Source organism: Cupressus sempervirens, chromosome 2 (assembly GCF_028749045.1).
Source record: "Cupressus sempervirens isolate cs-2001-9-10 chromosome 2, ASM2874904v1, whole genome shotgun sequence".
NCBI classification, from domain to species: Eukaryota; Viridiplantae; Streptophyta; class Pinopsida; order Cupressales; family Cupressaceae; genus Cupressus; species Cupressus sempervirens.
In genome coordinates, this window is record NC_143119.1 from 98,115,798 (window position 1) to 98,137,627 (window position 21,830).

Genomic DNA, 21,830 nt, shown 5'->3' on the forward strand with positions numbered 1-21,830 from the left:
AGGAAAGACAATCTAACTAGTTAAATCAAACTTCTGCAATATATCAAACTCAACACACAAACTCCCAACGACCAAAGCTTAGGCCAAAAAATTCCACAAAGGAGCTATGTGGAATAAAATGGAAAGAATACACCAAAAAAGAATCGAAATCTAATTACAGGCGGTAAAGAACTAAAATGATAGACTTTTGAGCAAAACAACAATAGTTCTATAGCACGTGATGCATCCAACTAAAAATAACTGATGTCACTATCTATGATCTCCAAACATAACCCCTCTTAGAATAATACGTAGACTATTCTGATGAAAAACAAGGAATCATGATAGCAAAAATGAATAAGGAGATCATAGACCAGAACTTAAAAAATAGATCAAGAATACTGAGGAACAAAAACATATAATGAAGAATCTTGCTGCCTCCAGAACTTTAACACTCTTTTATAGATGATATCAAATCTGGCTCTGTACCATGTTGGTATTAACCTAGTAACATAGATAAATAGCAATAAGGGAAACATAACACTAAAGCAAACACCAGAAAATACCTAGGGAAAACCCTTCGAGAATAAAGGGAAAAACCTGGCCACACAACAAAAGATCATTTTATTGATAATAAAATTCAAGTGTAAAATGTCTTTCGCTTGAAGTGATATATGTAACATAAAGATAGACTCTTCACATTTCAACCAAAGGTCTCTTCAATAACTCTTTATTACAAATACAACTCCATGGACTTCCATGCCTTAATGCATGATGAATGAATGACACATGTCATTATATTTAATATTACAATTATCATAAATGTCCTTTTCAGCTGAAGGTGACTATAACGGAATTAATGCCCAGAGATAAAGATTTCTATCACAGCTACAAACTCAAACATATAAATTAGAATACTTATATGGAGTTTATGAGATAACTGATTTCATACATGTAACAAAGAAGTATAGATATGAATCACTATTTCCAACCATAAAACAGATGATAATCTTCTAATGACTTCAAAGATCAGTGCCTTGTTTATTTGGGCAACAAAGTCTATTACAATGCAGATTTTTACATATGACTTTATGGGACAATATATGTTCCAATATCGTCAACTGTTCTAATTTTCAGAATGTAGAAGACTTAAATATATATGAGATTCAATGGTAGTCTGAATGGATTTTAACCTCTTTGGTAGGTAGACCAATCAAACATGGATGAAGGAGTATACTTATCTCTCTCACAGTCCTTGATTATCAAACACTAAATGCTATGAACCAATCTGGCATACACACCGGATTTGGAACAATCCACCAATTGCTTTAACGACCACAAAGGATGAATCTCACCTGCAATTTATCTCTACGCTTCCAGCGAACAAAGACAAATTACTACATTGTTCATGAAGAATCGAATGCACCAGCTGGGCTGCAAATTGTGACTCTTTTCTTATAATCCACGTTACAGAAAAATTTCTTAATGACACTCTGATCTGATACCATATGTTGTGTCTCTTTGGTTTTAGCATGTCTTAGTTGTATATTAACGGAGAGATGCAAATTATTTTCAATCAACATGCCGCTTCATAACAAGTAACTGATCGGTTTTTACATAGTATGAGCCTTAAACTTAATTTGTAACACAATTTTAAATTTGCTAAAATACTCGAAACTAATATGTTTAGCTTATAGTTAACCACCTTGTCTTCAACCAGCAAAACTGCATGAACGCAGGTGTCAATCGACCCTTGCTATGGATGAAGAGAATGTTTTGGGGGTTCGTCATGCAACATCTAATCTTTCCCTTGCCACCACCATTGTGGGTTGCCTGGCATGAATTTGTAACACTTCATACTCCATGTGTTAAACAATGTAACCATGAACTTTTCACATTTCGTATCCGCTGGCTCTTTTCCCCATCTTATCAACCATTCAGACTTTTTCACATTCTGAAAAAGGTGAATTCTATTCTCGCAAGAAGCATTGATCCAATCTACAGCATCAGAAAGACACTATCATTGTGATATTTGATTAGCAGAAATGGATGACGATTGATAAGAAATCAAATTTCCAACCAATGTTATGCTACAAAAGAAAGGGGCTGCATGTGCATTTCTTCAGATAGTCCATGGCTCATGCACCCAAGCAAAATCATTTGTGATGCAGCGCGAGTATCATTCATAAGTTACGTATTCCATTTCAAAGAATAAAAAGGACTGCAAATTTTCTATGCATGAGTGAAATACAAATACTTCATTACAGCAGATAGAATTCGGCTTTTCCAGGAATCGACCTTTTGCTGATTTTTGGGATATCTTCCTGAAGATAGGAAGTACTCTACGAACTTGTCAAGGAGTCCAATATTTGTTCTGGTTTTCACAGAGAATGATTTCTTCTTCTTTCAAACAGCTCTGCATTGCCTGCTGTACACTTTATAATTGGGCCATGCTTCACAAACAGAACTATCGCAACCTTGGGCTTCACTTGATGACCGACATCCACCATAACTAATAGCGTGGAAAGATATTGACAATTATGCATTTCTGATTTACACAGGTCACGTTCTTCCTAACGCATATCCTAGGACCTGCAATAAACACAGGGTACCTGTAATCATTCTGAATTATGCATATTCCTTCTTTAGTAATCCATCTCTCAGGTTTAAATTCAATAGCATCCTTTCCCCATATGCTTTTTACTCTATTAGCGACACAGATGAATAACAGGCACTCAGTTCCCATCTTAACATAGGTCCCATCTGGTATAGCATTGTCAATCGTTGCTTTTAAAATTGCTGGAACAGAAGGGTAGAGCCTCATAGATTCAGACAAATATAACAAGGTAGGGCTGCATATGAAATGTTTATTTCTGGCAGCAATATCTGCAAAATAAACAAGGAACATGTTAAAATTAAAGATTTTTTTTTTTTCTATCAGATGAAAACTGATGATGATCTGAAACTTTCAGAGCCTTCTAAGTATAGATGAGGCATAGTGATGAATATGAAAATTCCTTACCATGAAACCTTAATTCGAGGGCTCAAGAAACCACATACTTCAATTAGCCATGTGCGGGATGTATAAAACCTTATCCAAAAAATATAACCATGCCAATGATCTAATTTGTAAAAAGACAGCACTAATAGCAAAAATTAATAGGTAAGAGAGGGTACTCAAATGGAGGCCCTAATTTGCAAAAACTAGGGCTCCATAAGGATGAACCATGCCAAATAAGAACATAGTATCAGACTCATGATGCCAACTATGATGTGTAATAGTAGAAAAACTGAGTACAAGCGATTCTCTGTATGAAACTTTTTCCATGAGACAAAATTGCAAACACCACAGAAGAAACAAAGAGAAGAGATATCTCATAGCAGCAACAAGAGTAGCACGCTGAGAAGACCAGAGAACATCAATGCAAGTAGGATATCTATCTCACCGCTACCCAAAAACCCAAAACTCCCTCTTAGCAAGAGAGATCTTCAATATGTCATCTCATGACAGGTGCACATCGCTGCAATCAAAAACAATGTCAACATAAGTCTCATCATAGATTTTTCTCAAAAAAATTTGATATTTCAACATAACAATATTCACCATAGCTACTCCTAGAGGGTGATTCAGAAAAACAGAAAATAAAGTCATGGAGTAACGCACATGACTTCCACTATGGCTACTCCCAGAGGGTGGATCCACCATAGCTACTCCTAGAGGGTGGAACAAGTAATTTCACCTTGAACTTCTTGTAGAGGAGAAATAAGGGTTCCACCTCGAACTTCTCTTGCAGAGAAGAATTCATTAACAAGGGATTGCACCTTGAACTTCTCTCACAGAGTAGAACTCATTAATCATATGTAAGGAATCACTGATGCTATACTCTCTCTTTGCAAGAGCATCATCCTCCACAATACCAAGTTTATCTCGGAAGTAACAAAACTTCACTCTCGGAAGTGGCTTGGTGAGAATCTCTACAGTCTGCTCCTTTGTAGAAATGTACTTGAGCTCAATTGCTTTTCTTTGAACCACATCTCTCAAGTAATGGTATTTAATTTACACATGTTTGGTTTAGTCATGAAAAGCTGGATTAACCAAAAGCTTCACACAACTTTGGTTACAAAGAATCATTGTAGACTTAGTGTAATTGGAGAATTCTTTGTAGATAAAGATTTGGTCATGTTTGTCATGAATAAACTTCACCACTCATGGGAATCCTTCATTCAAAGTGTCAGTGGAAAAGATGATCTTCCTAAATTCGATAGGCTAAGAGCTAAGTTGCCGATTCGGGTTCAGGGTTCGGTTCGTGGATTCGGGCAATTTTTTATTTCCCCATTTGGGTTTGTGAGTGGGTTCGTGAGTATATATATATATATATATATATATATATATATATATATATATATATAAACACACACACACAAGAGAAACGCGCATAGTTGCAAAACAAAGTCATTTCACAGTATGAACAATTGTTGCTTGATCATTGATCAATGCCAAATGCCAAAGGGTTTCGAGTCCCTTCAAAACCTGTTTTTATCTGAATCTAAAGGCATTAAATACTCACTCATTAATCTATCTTCATGATTGTAAAGAAAATTATACATTGAATTACTAAATTGCAAAACATAGACTAGTTCATCAAATAATACATTGAATTACTAAATTGCAAAAGAAAGACTAGTTCATCAAGTAATAAAGATTGAAACATGATGATAGATGACAAGTTTTTAGTAGTTTATCAATAATCATAGTATCAAATGCTCTTCAAGGGTCAAATGGATCATCACAAAATGAGGGATCAATGGCTTCATCCCCAACTGCAACTATATCTAGATCTTCATTATTAGAACCCAAACTGGTTCCACTAGTCCCATATGCTGCTATATCATCGTCCTCCTCCTTGACATAAGGGATTAGATGAGTGAAATGTTTTTTATTAAGTTCCTTTGGGAGTTGCATAAGAAAACAATTAAAAAAACACACTCTTTAATGTTGTTTTAGCCTTGGGTTCGCTATGGGTTCATCTGGGTTCGCTTCAGCAAGGACCCGGATGAATCCACAGTCAAAACTAAGGACCCTGCCCGGACCCGAACCGAACCCAGGGACGAATCCGGACCCGTACGGACCCGAACCCGAATCCGGGCAGCAGGGGACGAATCTGGCAACTAAGGCTAAGAGCTTATTGCATTTAGGAAGAATGCAAACTAGAAGCTAGAAGCAATAGACGTAAAAATCATCATAAAGATGATCATGTACTTGCTGCCCATACTTCAAAAAGAGAAGGAAATAAAGGGAACTTCAAAAAATATAGAGAGAAGAATTTTGAGTTATTGCTGGATTCCAAGAAAAACAAAAATACAAGATAAATTCAACAGTGTTATTTTCAAGTGTTAAATTCTACATTGCAAGTGACCAAAAAAAAAGAAAAACATAAAAAACTTGCTTGTGATAGGATCTTAATTGCATTAGGCTAGAGGTACACACAATTTTGCTCATGAAGGTACCACCATGTAATAACTTCCATTTTGATTTGGTCATTCACAATGATAGGGTCTGCATTTTTTCCTGAGATTAATAAATCCAAATTCTGTTCTAACATTCGCCCCCCACCTTTGGATTGCTGAACATCCTACTTAATTCCCTCTTATACCCACTAGCAGCCTCAACATCTCTATATAGTGCACTCTATTCGAAATAGCAAGTACCTCTTGGCTATAATACTTGGGAGATAGAACATAAGCTAGGAGATGCAAAGGTGTAGTCATCTTGTTCCAGAGGTGAAGAAGAATTGCTTCCACCTTTTTGTATAAGGTGTCCTCAAGATCATCCCCTCTCTTTTGTAAATGATGTTCATGTAAGTTGTCTTGATATAAGTTATGTTAATTATAAATTTAGATATGTCTCAATAACAAGGATAGAAGATTGTATTATAACTTACCAATTTTACTTTCTCCAACATGGTGTCCATGGCATTATAGATGTCCCCGAAAGATGGTGTCCATGGCATCATATATACCCCCCAAGCATGGTGTATTAGTGTCGACAATCCGAAGCATAGACATAGTAGGCTCAGTGAATTCCAACACATAATCTACACGAGCCCACCAATCGTCATCCAATATCATTGTCTTTACCTTTTGGGCCCTTGCTGTATTGTATTGCTTCCTAACGCCCCATTGTTTGCTAATAACCATATGTGGCAATGCATCCTTTACCCTCACAAGTTGTCTAAGGATGATTGTGTGTAATGGAAAGCGGGTTTCAGCTACCTAAAAACATCTTAATGGTAAAGTGGTAACACATTTTATTGTGTAAAACTCGACATAAAATGATAAACCATAATGAAACTAAATAAATTATATTTTAAAATTTACCTTCAATAATTACAAATTGGAGAAAGTTATGAAAATTGCTTGTGACACATGGTGGTTTCTCACAAACATTTGAATCTCCTCACCCTTCTCATATATTTTCTTTACCCAATCTATTTGGGTGCCAATTGCTTGCATCTCCAAATTGAGGGAATGAGCAGTGCACACTGTCCAAAAGATGTGATCATGTCTAGCCTCTACCATAGCACCTGCAACCCTACAAAACTATGCATTGTATGTAATTACTTGGACAACATTATCACTACCCACCATCTCTATGGAATCAATGACAATTCAAGAAATAAATTTTGCATCTTTTACTTCCCCCTCACAATTAACCGCCTTAAAAAAACATTGCCCCTTTGGGGCCCACAACAGCAACATGGATCAAGGGATGGTTTTTGCAATCTTTCCATCCATCATAGATAATAGTCACACCTATTTGAATTGAAGAATCTCTTATTGATTTTAGTTGTTCTCTACATTTTTTCTCATTATACAATAAGGTGGTGTGCACCTTTTCATATCCAAGGCCTTGGTAACTAGAAGATGTATTATTTATTGCTTGCACCATCTCCCTCCAGTAGGGTGATCTCACTAAGTTGAGTGGTGTTCCATTTGCATAGAGGCAACATCCAATTTTTTCATCAACAATTTCTCTCAACTCATTTTGGAATACCTTATCTAATGGGCCCTCTTGTAGGTGGTGATTTGTCTTTCTACTTAATCATCATCCCTAGAAGGTATAGGCATGAAGGGATATCTAGGATTCTAGAGGCTTGATGAATGGGTGGTGCCATTGTTTTTTGATTCCTAGAATAAGCACCATCTTTCACTTTTGTAATTAATTTGTCAACATTTCCTTGTTCTTTTTCAAATGTTGTTATTTGGCCAGGTGACAACCTCTTCTTATTTGAACCCTCACACCTATTAATTCCTCTACCCCCAAGGTCCAAAAAATAAAGTTTGACTTTGGAGTAGGAGCTTCTATATTCTACATTGCAAAGATTACATTTCCAAATAACCCCCCGCACCCCCACCACTACATTGAGAAAATCCTTGTAGTGTGTCTACATAAAGGAGACACTTCATCAATTTTGAATTGTTGAAATCCTTCCCCACCCACTAAGCTTTGACTAACTTGTTTTTTTTTTTCCTCGGTAATAATTTTGATTTTATTAAAAGATAAGGTAACATTATATAAAGTAGAAAGAGATTATCTACAGCAGCTTCAAACATACATTAATGGAACCTCATCCATGAACAACCCAACACAAAAACCATCCACTAAACTCACAACATAGGCTCATCCCATTAGTTCTACCTCCACCATTCCAAAGAGATTTACAATGTAAATCAATACGATGCTAACATAAATGAGTGTTCAGTAATGCCCTAACCAACCCCAAAACTAAATAAAAAACAAAACAATGATTATAGACACTTTGACAATTGTAGTTATGTTGTCAAAGAAAATTGTGGCATTGAAGCACACAAATGTGTTCTTAACACCATCCTCGAACATTGCTGAATATTTTTGCAATTCACCACAGTGCAAGATTATCTAAAATTGGGCTTCAAACCTTCCCTATCCAGACCCTTGATCAAACCATTACCCATCAAAGCTTGCAAACAAAATTTGCATTAACACTTTTGCCATGAAGAATATGTCTTAAAAAACCAGATCATTCTTACCACTAACTTGCAAACCAACCATCCAGATTCTTAACAATTTTAACAAAACCTTTAGAACACATCAAAACAACAACCATCAACACAATAAGAACAAACACTAGGGCACATGGGACAAAGTCTAGAATTCTCGCTCTTAGCATGGGATTGATGTGACCCTCAGACTAGTCTTCCTCCACTTTGTTTCCTCCTTTGCATGCCTTAGCTCTTGCAACCTTTCTTCATCTACCATACTCCAACCCAAACGGACCATCTTTGCAATGTCTTCATCAATAATTTGTTGTATTACTAGCAATTTTAGGGCAAACCAAACCTTCCTTGCTTCCTTGAATCTTTTGTGCCTCAACCCTTCCTCAAACCTCTAGACAAATAGGGTGTACTTAGTGCTTGGGATCTTTTCCAATCCACTTTTCTTGTCACCCAAATTAATCCCAATGCCTGGAATGGATGCCTCTAGAATTTCGTCCATTCCCAACAAAGCTCCAGGAAAAACTAGCTTCACCATCATGAATCTGTCTTTTCCTTCACCCAACTATAATGCCCACACCATGATCATCGAATAGAGGTCAGTGTTAGTTAAATGGCAATTTTCAACTTGGTACCAACATCTCACCCAATAACCACTCGACTGTCATGGAAAGTCTGTGGTGAACAAAATTGAACATTTTACCTTCTTGCTATGTCCATGAAATTGATTTTGTTGCTTCTGGCATTGGAGTGTGAATGCAGTTTCCATATTACACAAACCCCAAACAACCCATGCATTGCTAGTTCTCTGCAAACTGCAAATGATATCTAATTTTGAGACACACCCACCAATTACTTATGGTGATTATCGATGGAGAGGTAATTAAAAACGTGTCACATCTACTGCTGTACTTCACACAAGGGCATCACCTCAAAACCATTGGCTGCATGCCACATTAATGGGAGGGAGAATGGTGGCAAGCTTAAAGTCTAAGAGAATAAATGTTGGAAGGATTCATTCCTCCCAATTGACATCAAGGAAATTCTCAATAACAATTTCAAACATGTTAAGATTTAATGCTTGGTTGGTCATGATGTCAGTCTCTTTGTCCCCTTGCCTTTTGATGTATGATAACCTAAAATCCTCAAAGGATGCTAACTCATCATTGATTTTGGAGATGAAGTTCTGGAGGTACTAGGCCTCTATGTCACCTTTGACAATGGCCTTGATGATAATTTGTGAATCACCTTCAATGTGTAGCTTTCTGGCCCCTAATTTTTTAGATGTGTGATTGCCAAGAGAACTGCTTCAACTTTTGCAACATTGTTTCTTCCATCCAAAAGACGTTTGCCTCTACAAGCAAGGAGATCATGTTTGAATCTCTGATTATGAATCCTATCTCGGGAGGGCCAGGGTTCCCTTTAGAAGCGCCATCGAAGTTACACTTCCACCAACCTTCTTGAGGTCTTTTCCATTAGACAACATCAAGTAGCGGGGGGGAAGGGATAAACCCCAAAGCACCCATTCACGGGTTTTGACTACTCATTGTTGCAATCTATAACAATAATGGAAAAAAAACATACTTCAAAACTCTTACAAAAGCTTTGAAAAACTTGAAACTTTCCGAAAACTTGAAACAATCTATGAAAAAACTAAAGAATATGGTTGAAATGCATTCCTTCAACACTCAAATTTGCCTTAGGAAGGTATTTGTCACTCCACAATTGGTCTCCTTCAAATTCAATTACCTCACTTCAAACTTGCAAGATGGAGAGAGCAAATGAGTATGAAATGTGTTTGTGAAGACCAAATAAGGGTCGCTTTAGGGCTAGCCAAAAGAAAACAGTAAAAATATTAATTCTGGGCCCACTTTTCAAGTTTGCCACATGGATCCGTGGGGGTTTACATCTAGTTCGACTGGAGCTATATAGGGTTCAGATTTGACCTTGTGAATGCGGGTAGACCCATAGGGTCAAATCTAGACCCTTCACGGACTTGGGATGTACTGGTCTTGGAATTCGAACCCAGTCCGGACCTGGATCCGGTTCGTGGGTAAGATCCGTGAATCCGGTAACATAGGATATGGGTGAACATTACTAGCACAAAAAGCCACAAGATCAAGTCAGCCATCAACAGAAATAAATTTTTATTTATCATTAACAACTAACTATTATAAGATCAACTTCATCTCAAGAAGTGTAGAATGATATTAAATGCAAAAGACATATTTATAGGTGAAGGATTCTAGAATTCTCCTGCCTATACTTAATCCAAGTGAGAAAAAAGCTAGTCACAAGAATATACGTTATGCTAGACTATATTACTTTTGCACTCAATAGCATAAAAATATAAAATGTTTCACTCCTTGATAGAAAGCTATTAAAAACCTCTCACTTTTTGATCTTTATGTGTTTCTGTAATTACTCGGTTAGCTTCAATTCCTCATTGTGGCAGAATTGCATTTTTCCTGTCTTGATCACTCTGTCTATATTTTATTGTATCTGTGTTGTAACTCATAACTTCTGTCCAAGAAGAATGATTCTGTGATTTTATAGACTTTGTTCACTGAATACAATTTCCTTGCTCCAACCTGTAGACTAAATAATTTTTTCTACTTGCTGTAATTCTTTTTCTTTTCCCAGCTTCAAAGATGCATTTCACCCTTTCCATGCTCTAGCCCGTGGACTAAATATTTTTTTATACTTGCATTGATCCTTATTCTCTCCCCAGCTTCAATTCTGCATTTCATCCCAAATACACTCACTTTTAACCTTATCTGAATGATGGGTTTCTCAAAGTTACACATAATGTTTCAAATCCTGATTATGCAAGTCATCTTTAATATGCAGCCTTTATGACATCTGTTACTATTCCTGACTCAAAAACCTGTTCAAACTTGGAAATATTATCTGCATTTTCAATTTGGTATTTGTTTATTCATCTTGGAAAAATTCTACTCGTCTTTTCTTTGGTAAATCAATTTATTTTTCGTATGTATCCCAGGTTGACATGAGCACTTAGTATGGTGATTTTTAAATATGAATTTGCAGGCGCTTAGTACTTGCAAGTGGGATGCAGGGAATGGAAGGATTCCGTCAACGTTGGAGTTTACACGGTTGCCTTCAAGACATGAAGTAATTTGTGACTACAATACATCTCTAATTTCCTTCTCGGAATATTTTAATGTTTTCTCTGATTTAAGATTTTCTGTTTCAACACCACTTTAATATGTTATCCACATACGGTTTATTTTTAGAATTCCATCCTGTTACTTTTGAAGATAGTCAGGTGTTCAGGAAAAAGTCACTTGAAAAACTAACAGGTTAATTCATAGATTTCTATCTTAATCCAAAAATAAAATAGTTTTGAGATTCTGAAGCACTGTGGTATTTGATGGTATATAGTAATGTCTATTAAAGTGCAGTGCTGGATGCTGGAGCATGATCTGTGTTAAACTATTAGTTGACATTTGTATTTGATGGTATAGTGATGTCTATCAAAGTGCGGGGTTGGATATTGGAGCATGAGGTGTGTTACGCTATTAGTTGACATTTGTATTATAGAAGTTACCGGAAAGGCACCATCTTTCATTTGGAAAGATAGCTAATTGCTTAGACTAATGCTTTGGGTGTTCAAACCATAGGTAAAAAATTGAGACTTAGTAAAAACTTGGTGAGCCTAACATCTACTTGGGCGAAAATTCCAAGCCAAAATAAAAACACACCTTTGCAAAATAATTTTAAAGAACACATAAAACTGAATTTAGTGAACTGATAAATAATTTTTCATTCATTTATAGATACAAAAAGATGTGTAATACACATCACAATGTCATATGATCATTAATTAAAAATCCATATTAGTATATACAAATTTCTTTTACGAACAAAACTTCTAAGTAACTTTGTTGGTGCCCTTGAAGTAGATGGTAATGATTTCAAAAATATCTTCCTTAGGCATATTAGGAGCAATTGCCTTGAATTAATCATCAACCTAAGTTGCTAGTTTGGGTCGAAGAACCAATTCGCTTGTACGACAAAAATTTGGAATGGGATTTGGGTTTGTTAGTATAAAAACATGCAAAAATTATATATGTACATATTTATGCAACCTAGAAGCATTAAATGAGATTGGAATTTCACATAGTATCATAAAAACCATAGTTAAAAGTATTGTTATTGGAAACTTATCGCCAATTTGTCACTACTCATGAAGCATGGGTCAATAATAAGTAGGAGATAATTTCCACAAGTCAAATTGTGATATTGCTATCAAGATTTAACTGTGTAGTTTTTTAGTCAAACTCATTGACCCATATTTCATGAGTAATAATTCAACACGAATCCATCTCTCATGAGAATAAATGGAACACTTAGCACTCATTGGATCTAGGTGATGCTCATAGAGGTGAAGCACGAAGACTTCTCGGGAGGTCACCCATCCTAGTACTACTCCAGCTTGAGCGTGCTTAACTACGGAGTTCCCTCCATGTTTAAACCCGCTTTGCTTGCAACCCCATTTGCAAAACCTTCACCAAGTGTTGTGCCTTATGATCCATTCATTAGAAAGCCTCTTTAAGCTCATCAATTGCTAAGTAGGAGATAATTTCCACAAGAAGTCAAATTGTGATATTGTTATCAAGATTTAACTGTGTAGTTTTGAGTCAAACTCATTGACCCATATTTCATGAGTAGTGATTCTACACGAATCCATCTCTCATGAGAATAAATGGAACACTTAATACTCATTGGATCTAGGCGATGCTCATAAAGGTGAAGCACCGAGACTTTCCAGGAGGTCTCCCATTCCAATACTACTCTAGCTTGAGTGCGCTTAAATACGGAGTTCCCTCCATGGTTAAACCCACTTTGCTTGCAATCCCATTTGCAAAACCTTCACCAAGTGTTGTGCCTTATGATCCATTCATTAGAAAGCCCCTTAAGCTCATCAATTGGTAAGTAGGAGATAATTTCCACAGCAAGTCAAATTGTAATATTGCTATCAGGATTTAACTGTTTAGTTTTTGAGTCAAACTCATTGACCCATATTTCATGAGAATAAATGGAACACTTAGCACTCAATGGATCTAGATGATGCTCATATAGGTGAAGCATAGAGACTTCCTGAGAGGTCACCCATCCCAATACTACTCCAGAATGAGCATGCTTGACTACGAAAATAAACCCACTTTGCTTGCAACTCGTTTTGGAAAACCTTCACCAAGTGTTGTGCCTTATGAAGCATTCAATAGAAAGCCCCTTAAGCTCATCAATTGATAAGTAGGAGATAATTTCCACAATAAGTCAAATTGTCAATGAAATATGGGTCAATGAGTTTGACTCAAAAACTACACAGTTAAATCCTGATAGCAATATCACAATTTGATTTGCTGTGGAAATATCTCCTACTTATCAATTGATGATCTTAAGGTTCTTTCTAATGAATGATTCATAAGGTTCAACACTTGGTGAAGGTTTTGCAAATGGGGTTGCAAGTAGAGGGGCTTTAACCATGGAGGGATCTCTGTAGTTAGGCATGCTCAAGCTGGAGTAGTACTGGGATGGTTGACCTCTCAGGAAGTCCTAGTGCTTCACCTTTGTGAGAACCACCTAGATCCAATGAGTGTTGAGTGTTCCATTTATTCTCATGAGAGATGGATTCGTGTGTGAATCACTACTCATGAAACATAGGTCAATGAGTTTGACTCAAAAACTACGCAGTTAAATCCTGATAGCAATATCACAATTTGGCTTGATGTGGAAATATCTCCTTATCAATTGATGAGCTTAAGGGCCTTTCTAATGAATGGTTAATAAGGTACAACACTTGGTGAAGGTTTTGCAAATGGGGTTGCAAGCAGAGTGGGTTTACTCATGGAGGGAACTCCGTGGTTAAGTGCGCTCAAGCTAGAGTAGTACTAGGATGGGTGACCTCCTGGTGCTTCACCTCTGTGAGCATCACCTAGATCCAATGAGTGCAAAGTGTTCCATTTATTCGCATGAGAGATGGATTCGTGTGTGAGTGACTCATGAAACATGGGTCAATGAGTTCGACTCAAAAACTACACTCTTAAATCCTGATAGCAAATCACAAATTAACAACTTAAAAAATTGATTAATTTAATTAGAAATGCATTTTTGTTTGCAAATTTCAATGAGGAGATGCATCTAATGAGTTAATAAATCAATAAACAAAACAAAACAAGCTGTCTAGATACATTCAGATGCATTTAAGGTACAAAATGGCATCCACATGTGGAATGTTGTTTGGTAGCCATAGCTTGATAGTCTGAACTTTTAAGCAAACAAGAAATAACAAACAACCTTTGTAAAAGTATAAGTAAGTAGAAGTACAACATCAATATAGCCTACATCTTCCTTTTCCCCTTTACAACAACTTTAGTAAAAAACTATTGGAGGGGTAGGGGGTCTAGTCCTAGAAGTTTGTTGTGGCGGTGCCTTCTCCCTCTGCACAACTGGCTATGACTCGACCTCCATCTTGGATGTAGATGGTGCTGACACTGGCAATGACTCATCATTTTCAACTTCATCCTCCTGAATGTCATCCAATTCCACTGCGAGTCCTCTCTCTATAGCTTGCCTCTCCAAATCTTAGATTTCATCCTTTGTAACAATGGAGGCTACTCTCGCGATATCCATTCACAATAAGAATCTATGTCATCCAAATCAAGTGACCAGTTTGTGTTCCCTTTGCCTTTCTTATTCGCAACTGAAGGTTATATTGCATAAAGACAAGGTCATTGAGGTGTTTCTATGTTAATTTGTTCCTCTTCTTCGTGTGGATGGCCTTAAACAAGCTCCATTTCTCTCACAACTAGATGAACTACAAGGATGACATGAGATTCAGAGGGCGAGTTTTTGCAGATTTGGGGCATTTCCACCTCAATTTCATCACTGAACATCTGTAAAATAAAATATTGGAAAGTTATAAAGCAAGGTGAAAAAATATCTGTCTTTATCTACTTATCATGCATGTGAGAGACTCTAAAAATCCAAATATTGTACTTGGGGTTTGAGTATTTCTTCCTCTATTTTCCATGTCTAAAGAGAACAACTTGCCCCTTGCATTTCAATGCATGTCCAATTCAGACTCATTGGGTACTCTCACCTCAACCTCAGGTACCATCCTTTGCATGCATTTAGTGAGACCCTCCATGACCTCTCCGTTGTGGTTAGAGTAGGATGGAGAGAAGTGAAAACAAGGGTTAAGGAATTACCTCGCTGCATGAATGAGTTGGTAAAGATGATTGTTCCACCTATCAATAATTTCCCATGTGGGGTCAAATTTGAGGCTATACCCCTTGTATTAATTTTTAATAGCCTCTTTGGCCCTATCCATGGTCTTATAAAGATACTTTATTGGAGTTTGATCCCCATCTACCAAATAGAGAACTCTTACCAAGGGCTTTGACACCTACAATTGAAAAGTAGAAAAAGATTATCATTAATCATTAGGGTTACAAATTTATTATGAAAGAATTGAGTACAAACAATTTAAATATTCAACTTTTGAAGTTTCCAAGTTATCTTCACAAATCCTGTAGCACTTTGTGCAAATTGGTTGTCAAACAATGTATGCACTACTTCCTCCATTGGGATTCTTTGAATAACTTGAGTTTAGACATGCTTGACTCATAGAGATTTGCTTCAAAGTTGCCAAAGAAGTAAGAATAGGTTGCAACATTAGGAAAATTGTTGCAAACCTTATGACTTTTGCTTTGGCCAACTCCTTCCTTTGGTGTGTGTTCTCTCATCAATCGAAGAATCCAAGGGTGATTATAGATCTATTTTGTTATCTTTCTTGCATCCTCTAGAATGGTCTCATCCAATCTAGCTTTCCTATGTCCTCCAAAAGAAGGTCAAGGACATGTACTACACAAGGAGTTTAAAAAATGTGCAGTATATTTTCTTGGAGGATCCTACTTGCTGCCACATATGTCGCTGCAGTGTCAGTTATGATTTGCACCACATTATCAATCCTCACCTCAATTGCAACTTGCTCTAACATTAGAGCCAAAGTTTCATCTGACTTTACCTTGTTGGAGACATCCACAAATTTAAAAAAAAAAACACATCATCCTGGCATGAAACCAAAAAATTGTTGATGGTGTTTTTTTTTCATCCTCTCATTTATTTGAAAGAATGGTGCAACCACATTATTTTTATTGTAATTTTTGCTCTTCAACCACATTTTTGGCCCTAGAAATTGCATCATAATCAGCCTACAAGTACATTGTTAAATTAACATTAAGTACACAATTTTGATTGAAAAATAACTTACATTCAACAGAACTAAGTAATTACTAAAAAAAAAATATAACTTTAGTCTACTCGCTAAAAATTAAAAGTCAACATAACCTATCAAGATTCAAACCTAAAAGTTAAAACTTGAAGGTAGAACATTAAAAAATTAAATCAAGTGAACCAACCTTCCACTCAAGTCTTCACGAGAAGGTGCGCCACTATTGTAATTCTGGTAACGAAATTCAGCTAATATGGACTTTTTGCAATATTGATGAGGATGTTGTTGAGGAACTAGAGATTGGCACAAGCAATGTCTACTTGCTGGTGCACATCGCTATTCCACACTAATGGTGGTGGTCTACTAGAAGAAGCAAGAGTGGTGGCTGGGAGGATATTGGATTTGCAGATATGTGGGTCATGAAAAGAGCCCACTATGCCCTCAAGTGTTGCTTTTTCTTCAAGGTTAACTGGGATACCTTGTCACAACCCACATTATTTCATTATGGTCCTTTATATTTTGATATGAATCTAAATTGTTTTAGCAAAATCCAAATTAATTCAGCTAATATGGAATTTTTGTAATATTGATGAGGATGTTGTTGAAGTACTAGAGATCAGCACAAGCAATGTCTACTTACTGGTGCATATTGCTATTCCATGTACCCTCCTTTGATGGTTGCAATCCAGGTTTGTTTCTGTGCACAAAAGATCAATCTATAGAAGGTGATTGTGACATTGATGGTGGTGGTCTAATAGAAGAAACAAGAGTGGTGGTTGAGAGGATATTGGATTTGCAGATATGTGTGCCATGAAGAGAGCCCACTATGCTCTCAACTGTTGCCTTTTCTTCAAGGTTGACTAGGATACCTTTTCACAACCCACATTCTTTCATTATGGTCCTTTATATTTTGATTTGAATCTAAATTGTTTTAGCAAAATCCAAATTGATAATAGTGGTTAGAAAATAATAAATGCTTCTTTAAAAGGAGACATAGTGGGATACCTTGAGATTCAAAAATGGTTGCCCTTATGGCTAGTATTGCCCTTTCTTTACAAAATTTTCTCTTCTTGGGTAGCGAGCAATGCATTCCTTTCTTTTTTAATTTCTTTTGTGATGTTGGCACAAACCCTTGTGTCATGCCTTGTGATCCCTCCATGGTGGTATTTATATGCCTCCACTAATTACTTTTTTACACTTGATGAAAATCACGGTATTAATTTTGGGTCTTTCAATGGCATACTTCCAAGCCTTATCTTTGACCCCTTTAGGATGCGTGCCTACATATCTAGATGGACATGCATCTATTAAGGCGCTGATAGACCCCGCAGCTGACGTAGTTGTTGATGAATCTCTATTTGTCATTTTAATCAAATTTCAAGCTACACATTCAAATTGAAACCATAAATTTGTATAATATTAAAAAAAAAATTCAGCAAACAATTTAAACTAGTTAAAATAATCTCGTTTTCTTGATAGGTAATGGGCTGAAGCTAATTATTATTTATTGAGATTAATTATTATTATTATGTGTTAAGCTTGATTAGATTTGGAGACCTCCCTGATGAGAGGCTCACAAGTTACCGTTGTGTTATAAGCACTTTCCTACTAGTTAAAATAATCTTAAGCATAGTTGAAACTTGAAAAAAAAACAAAAAGTGTTAGGGTTTGAAATTTTTAAGAAAATATGAAATTACTGAGAAAACTATGAAAAAATCTAAAACAGTTGCTAAAAGTGGTGCTAAATCTTGTTCATTAAGCTCTAAATTAGAGTACTTTGGAAATGCTATTATAGAGTTTCTATAAATTTAGATGCAACAAATCGAATGCACTTCAAATCCACCCAAAAATGCTCTAGATCCCCACAAATCACCTTTCTTTTCCTTGGAACCTTTTTTTCCTTCCCGTTCAACAGTTTGGGACTCGCAAAATGAAAAATGCAAATGTAATTGTGTTTGGCTGACAGTCCCTATTAGGTAACTATGGCCGACAAATAATGCATTTATCACTGTTGTATCAACGATAAGCTGCAGTTTTATTGGTGATAAAACAGCAATCTATTGGCGATAAAAATGGTGATAAAGTGTGGTGTTTTAGCACTGTGAAAGTTTTATCATGATAAGTGCACCTATCACTGATAAATCAGCAATAAGTGCAACTATGATTAATGCTGCCAAATTACACAATTGCTTTATAATAGTCACTGCTCTATGTAAGTCGCAGATTTCCAACACTGTTTTGATACTTATTAGCTGCCACTTTAAATTTTCATATTGGAATTACTGTCTTAGAGACTGGATTACTCCAATATTCATCATAATCACTTCTTTGTAGTCTCATATCTGTTTTTACTCCATAAACACTCTTTAGCTTTGTTTATTATCATATGCGTTTGTTGTTTATCATTATAATCAAGTCCAATCGCTGTTCCGTACACTCCTTTGTCTTTGCATAAACTGTGTTCTTCACGAATTGTAGCCTTAGTTATATTTTCTATTTTAATATTACCTTATGTGTGTGTGTGTATCTGTCTTTTGTACGGCTGTTGTTTGTTTATTGTATAAGACAAATATTTTTGTGCTTTATGCCACCTCCTCCTCAATCATCATGTACTCAAAGACATCACACCATGTGAAAATCATCCCTGATCTCGACGTAAGCGCTGCCTTGGATACTATGCAATCAGTGCTATATAAAACAATTTTATATTTCTTTTACATGTTACAACTGCCAAAGCTTCACACTCACAAGGAGAGTAGGCTAAGAATCGATGAGTCTTGTTACCAGAAAATAAAACAGGGTCACTGCCCATAAAGAACCCACTCCACAAGCTCCCTTTAAAACTTGGAATACACCAGTTGGAAATTATATGATGTCTTTATGGTCAGGTAGCTGCTTCCAGCAATGTTTTTAGTTGGATAATTCTCGACTTGATGGAGTATACATTAGTTGAAAATATCTCTGCTTATTAATATTCATTCACTGTTGTCGTTTTCGTTATGTTTAAATCTTTAATTTAAAATTTCAAATCACCATTTTTCTTTAATAAGTTAATAGCTTAGCATTCAGTGATATCTAATTATTAGTCTTGTTGATGTGAGTTTTTTTCCACTACAAACATACATAATTGAATACATAGCATTCTAGGATGAAACACCAAATCTCCAACTCTATGTTGAATAAGGATGCTCATATGCTAAACAATGTATATGGATTGTGTGATCAAGTGAGACAATCTCAAGGTTCCTTCTTCTTGCGGACTTACACTCAGTTTTATGATATTATATGTTGGTTATCATAATGGGACTTACACTGTTTTCTCAATGGATATCAACTTGATTTTAACTTTTTCAATCACTTCCAACCAAATAACTTGCAATGGATAAGAGTTTAGAAAGCTATTTTACTCCTAGAATGTAAGAAATAGTAGATGTCTTTGTGACCCTACTAGACTTAGTTTAGCCATCGACATCAACCAAGCAAGTGCAATTTGTTAATGTTATTGTAGCTATGGTCAGATTCCTTTAGGCCGGCATAGATAACATGTAGGTTGTGATAATATAATTATTGTGATACAATAATTATATTGATAAATTTATTGTTATTGATAATGTAATAATTATATTTTATATGATAACATAATTATATCGTATAACTATTATACTATTATTGAGTTAATACAATTATATTATTATGTGATAACATAATTATATTATTATTGCGAGATAACATGGTTATATTATCATGTGATAATATAATTATATTGTATAATTATTATATGATATAATAATTATTATTATATTAACAAGAGCTCTAAGTGAGCTTGAGTCCCTGCCTTAAGATATATTGTGAGTATTTGGAAGCTTTTGTAGACTTAGTGAGTTGTAAGCCAAAAGAAATATCCACAACCTAAGTAGGCAATGGTGTTTGCATCTTGACATGTGTTAAAACACACAAGTAATTATGTGAAAGATACTAATTTTATAAAATTAGAACTTTGATAATAAATAAATTAAATGAAAGATATTAATTTTATAAAATTAAAACTTTGATAATAAATAAATTAAAATCAAGAATAACTATTATAAATATCTAAAGTACTTCTAAAAAATATCAAATTTAAGTTGATATATTTATAGTAAAAATATTTTATTTTGCTTCGTAAATTCTTTATAATAAGTTTGAAGAATTACTTTTACTTGTATAAGAAATATTTTATTTATCTTACTTTTTGAAAAATATGTCTAATATTTATTTATTTATTAATACATTCATGTTATTAAAGTCTACCTTTTATTGTATTATGTTTTGATAACTTATATTAACCCACCTAAAATTTAAAAAATTCAAAATCAAAATGATCAACTAGAAAAAATATTGATATAATTTCAAATTATTTATTATTTTGCTGGACTGTACATCTACTGAGGTGCATAAGATAATATATGAAAAAAAGGCTCCTTTGAAACAAAATATTGAAATAAAAAATAAAAGAGACCTGCTATATTGCAAATCTGAATGTAGTAAAAACTATTTAGAAAATACATAAACAAACTATCAAAACCCTAAGGTTTTACATTTAGTGCTCCAAGAAGAGTTATCCACTATGGATGTATATTTGCTTTTTATTATGCTCCGCTGCAGATTTATGTCTGCTTTTCGTTTTGCTCCCGCAAAATGAAACCCTCCTATTTGAATAGAAAGAGGTGTACAAAACTCTTCAGATTTTTATGGTTAAAATGAGTTACACAAATATAAATTAATTGCTTTCACAGAACTCAAGGAAAAAGAACAGAAATTTGCATTTCTATGCTAGTTGTATCTGGAAACACAATGTAACACATGTTAAAATAGCATAATTGAGACCTGACATAAAAAAATCTTTAACACATGTTATTTTCTCTAAGCTACCATTGGCATTGAGAACACATTACTTTGAAGTTGTTTATTTTAATCAATCAAAACAAGTCATTTCCTAATTCCAGTTGTTTAACATATTTTAAAACTTCAACGGTGAATTCATTTTTTGAAAACTTAGCAATCTAGCATTCCATGAAATGTTGCTCTCGCAGGCAATATGTTAAATAATTCAGGTGTCATGCTTACACATCAACCACAACATAAAATGATTTTGTTTTGTGATATTATTTTTTAACCTAACCAAAAGCTTTCATATTGGGTGTGACTAGGATTATGCTTACAAGATTGTGGAGTTTCACTTTAGCCATCGATAGCAAGTGGAGAGAGAATCTAGTTTATCTCATAAGATATACTATAGAAGTTGCTTATTCACGACCTAGTATGAACTTAGTATGGTTTCAGGTTTCTTGTCAATCAACAAGGAAGACAAAAATTCAATATGGTTTCTGGCTAATTAACAGAGAAATGTAAAAATAGATGTGGGTTATGTTAATTTACATGGAAGTAATCTCAATAACTGTTTTTGTTGACTGATCATAAAGTAAATCCCTTACTCAGGAACATGTTGAAGCTCCTAGCTGATATTATAGATTGGCCCATTCAAAGATTAAAATTTATATCTAATTTAGATTTG

The 21,830-nt window shown here is 35.1% G+C and overlaps 1 protein-coding gene across 3 annotated transcripts in view; it reads left to right on the forward strand.

The window, feature by feature from the left end:
* Positions 1–21,830, forward strand: part of LOC149571210 (uncharacterized) — an 87,738-nt gene that overhangs the window by 6,024 nt on the left and 59,884 nt on the right. For all 3 annotated transcript variants that reach the window (XM_089812789.1, XM_089812791.1, XM_089812790.1), the window contains exon 7: positions 11,065–11,148. In XM_089812789.1, the coding sequence (XP_089668915.1) occupies positions 11,065–11,148 (84 nt within the window). The remainder of the gene's footprint in view (positions 1–11,064; positions 11,149–21,830) is intronic.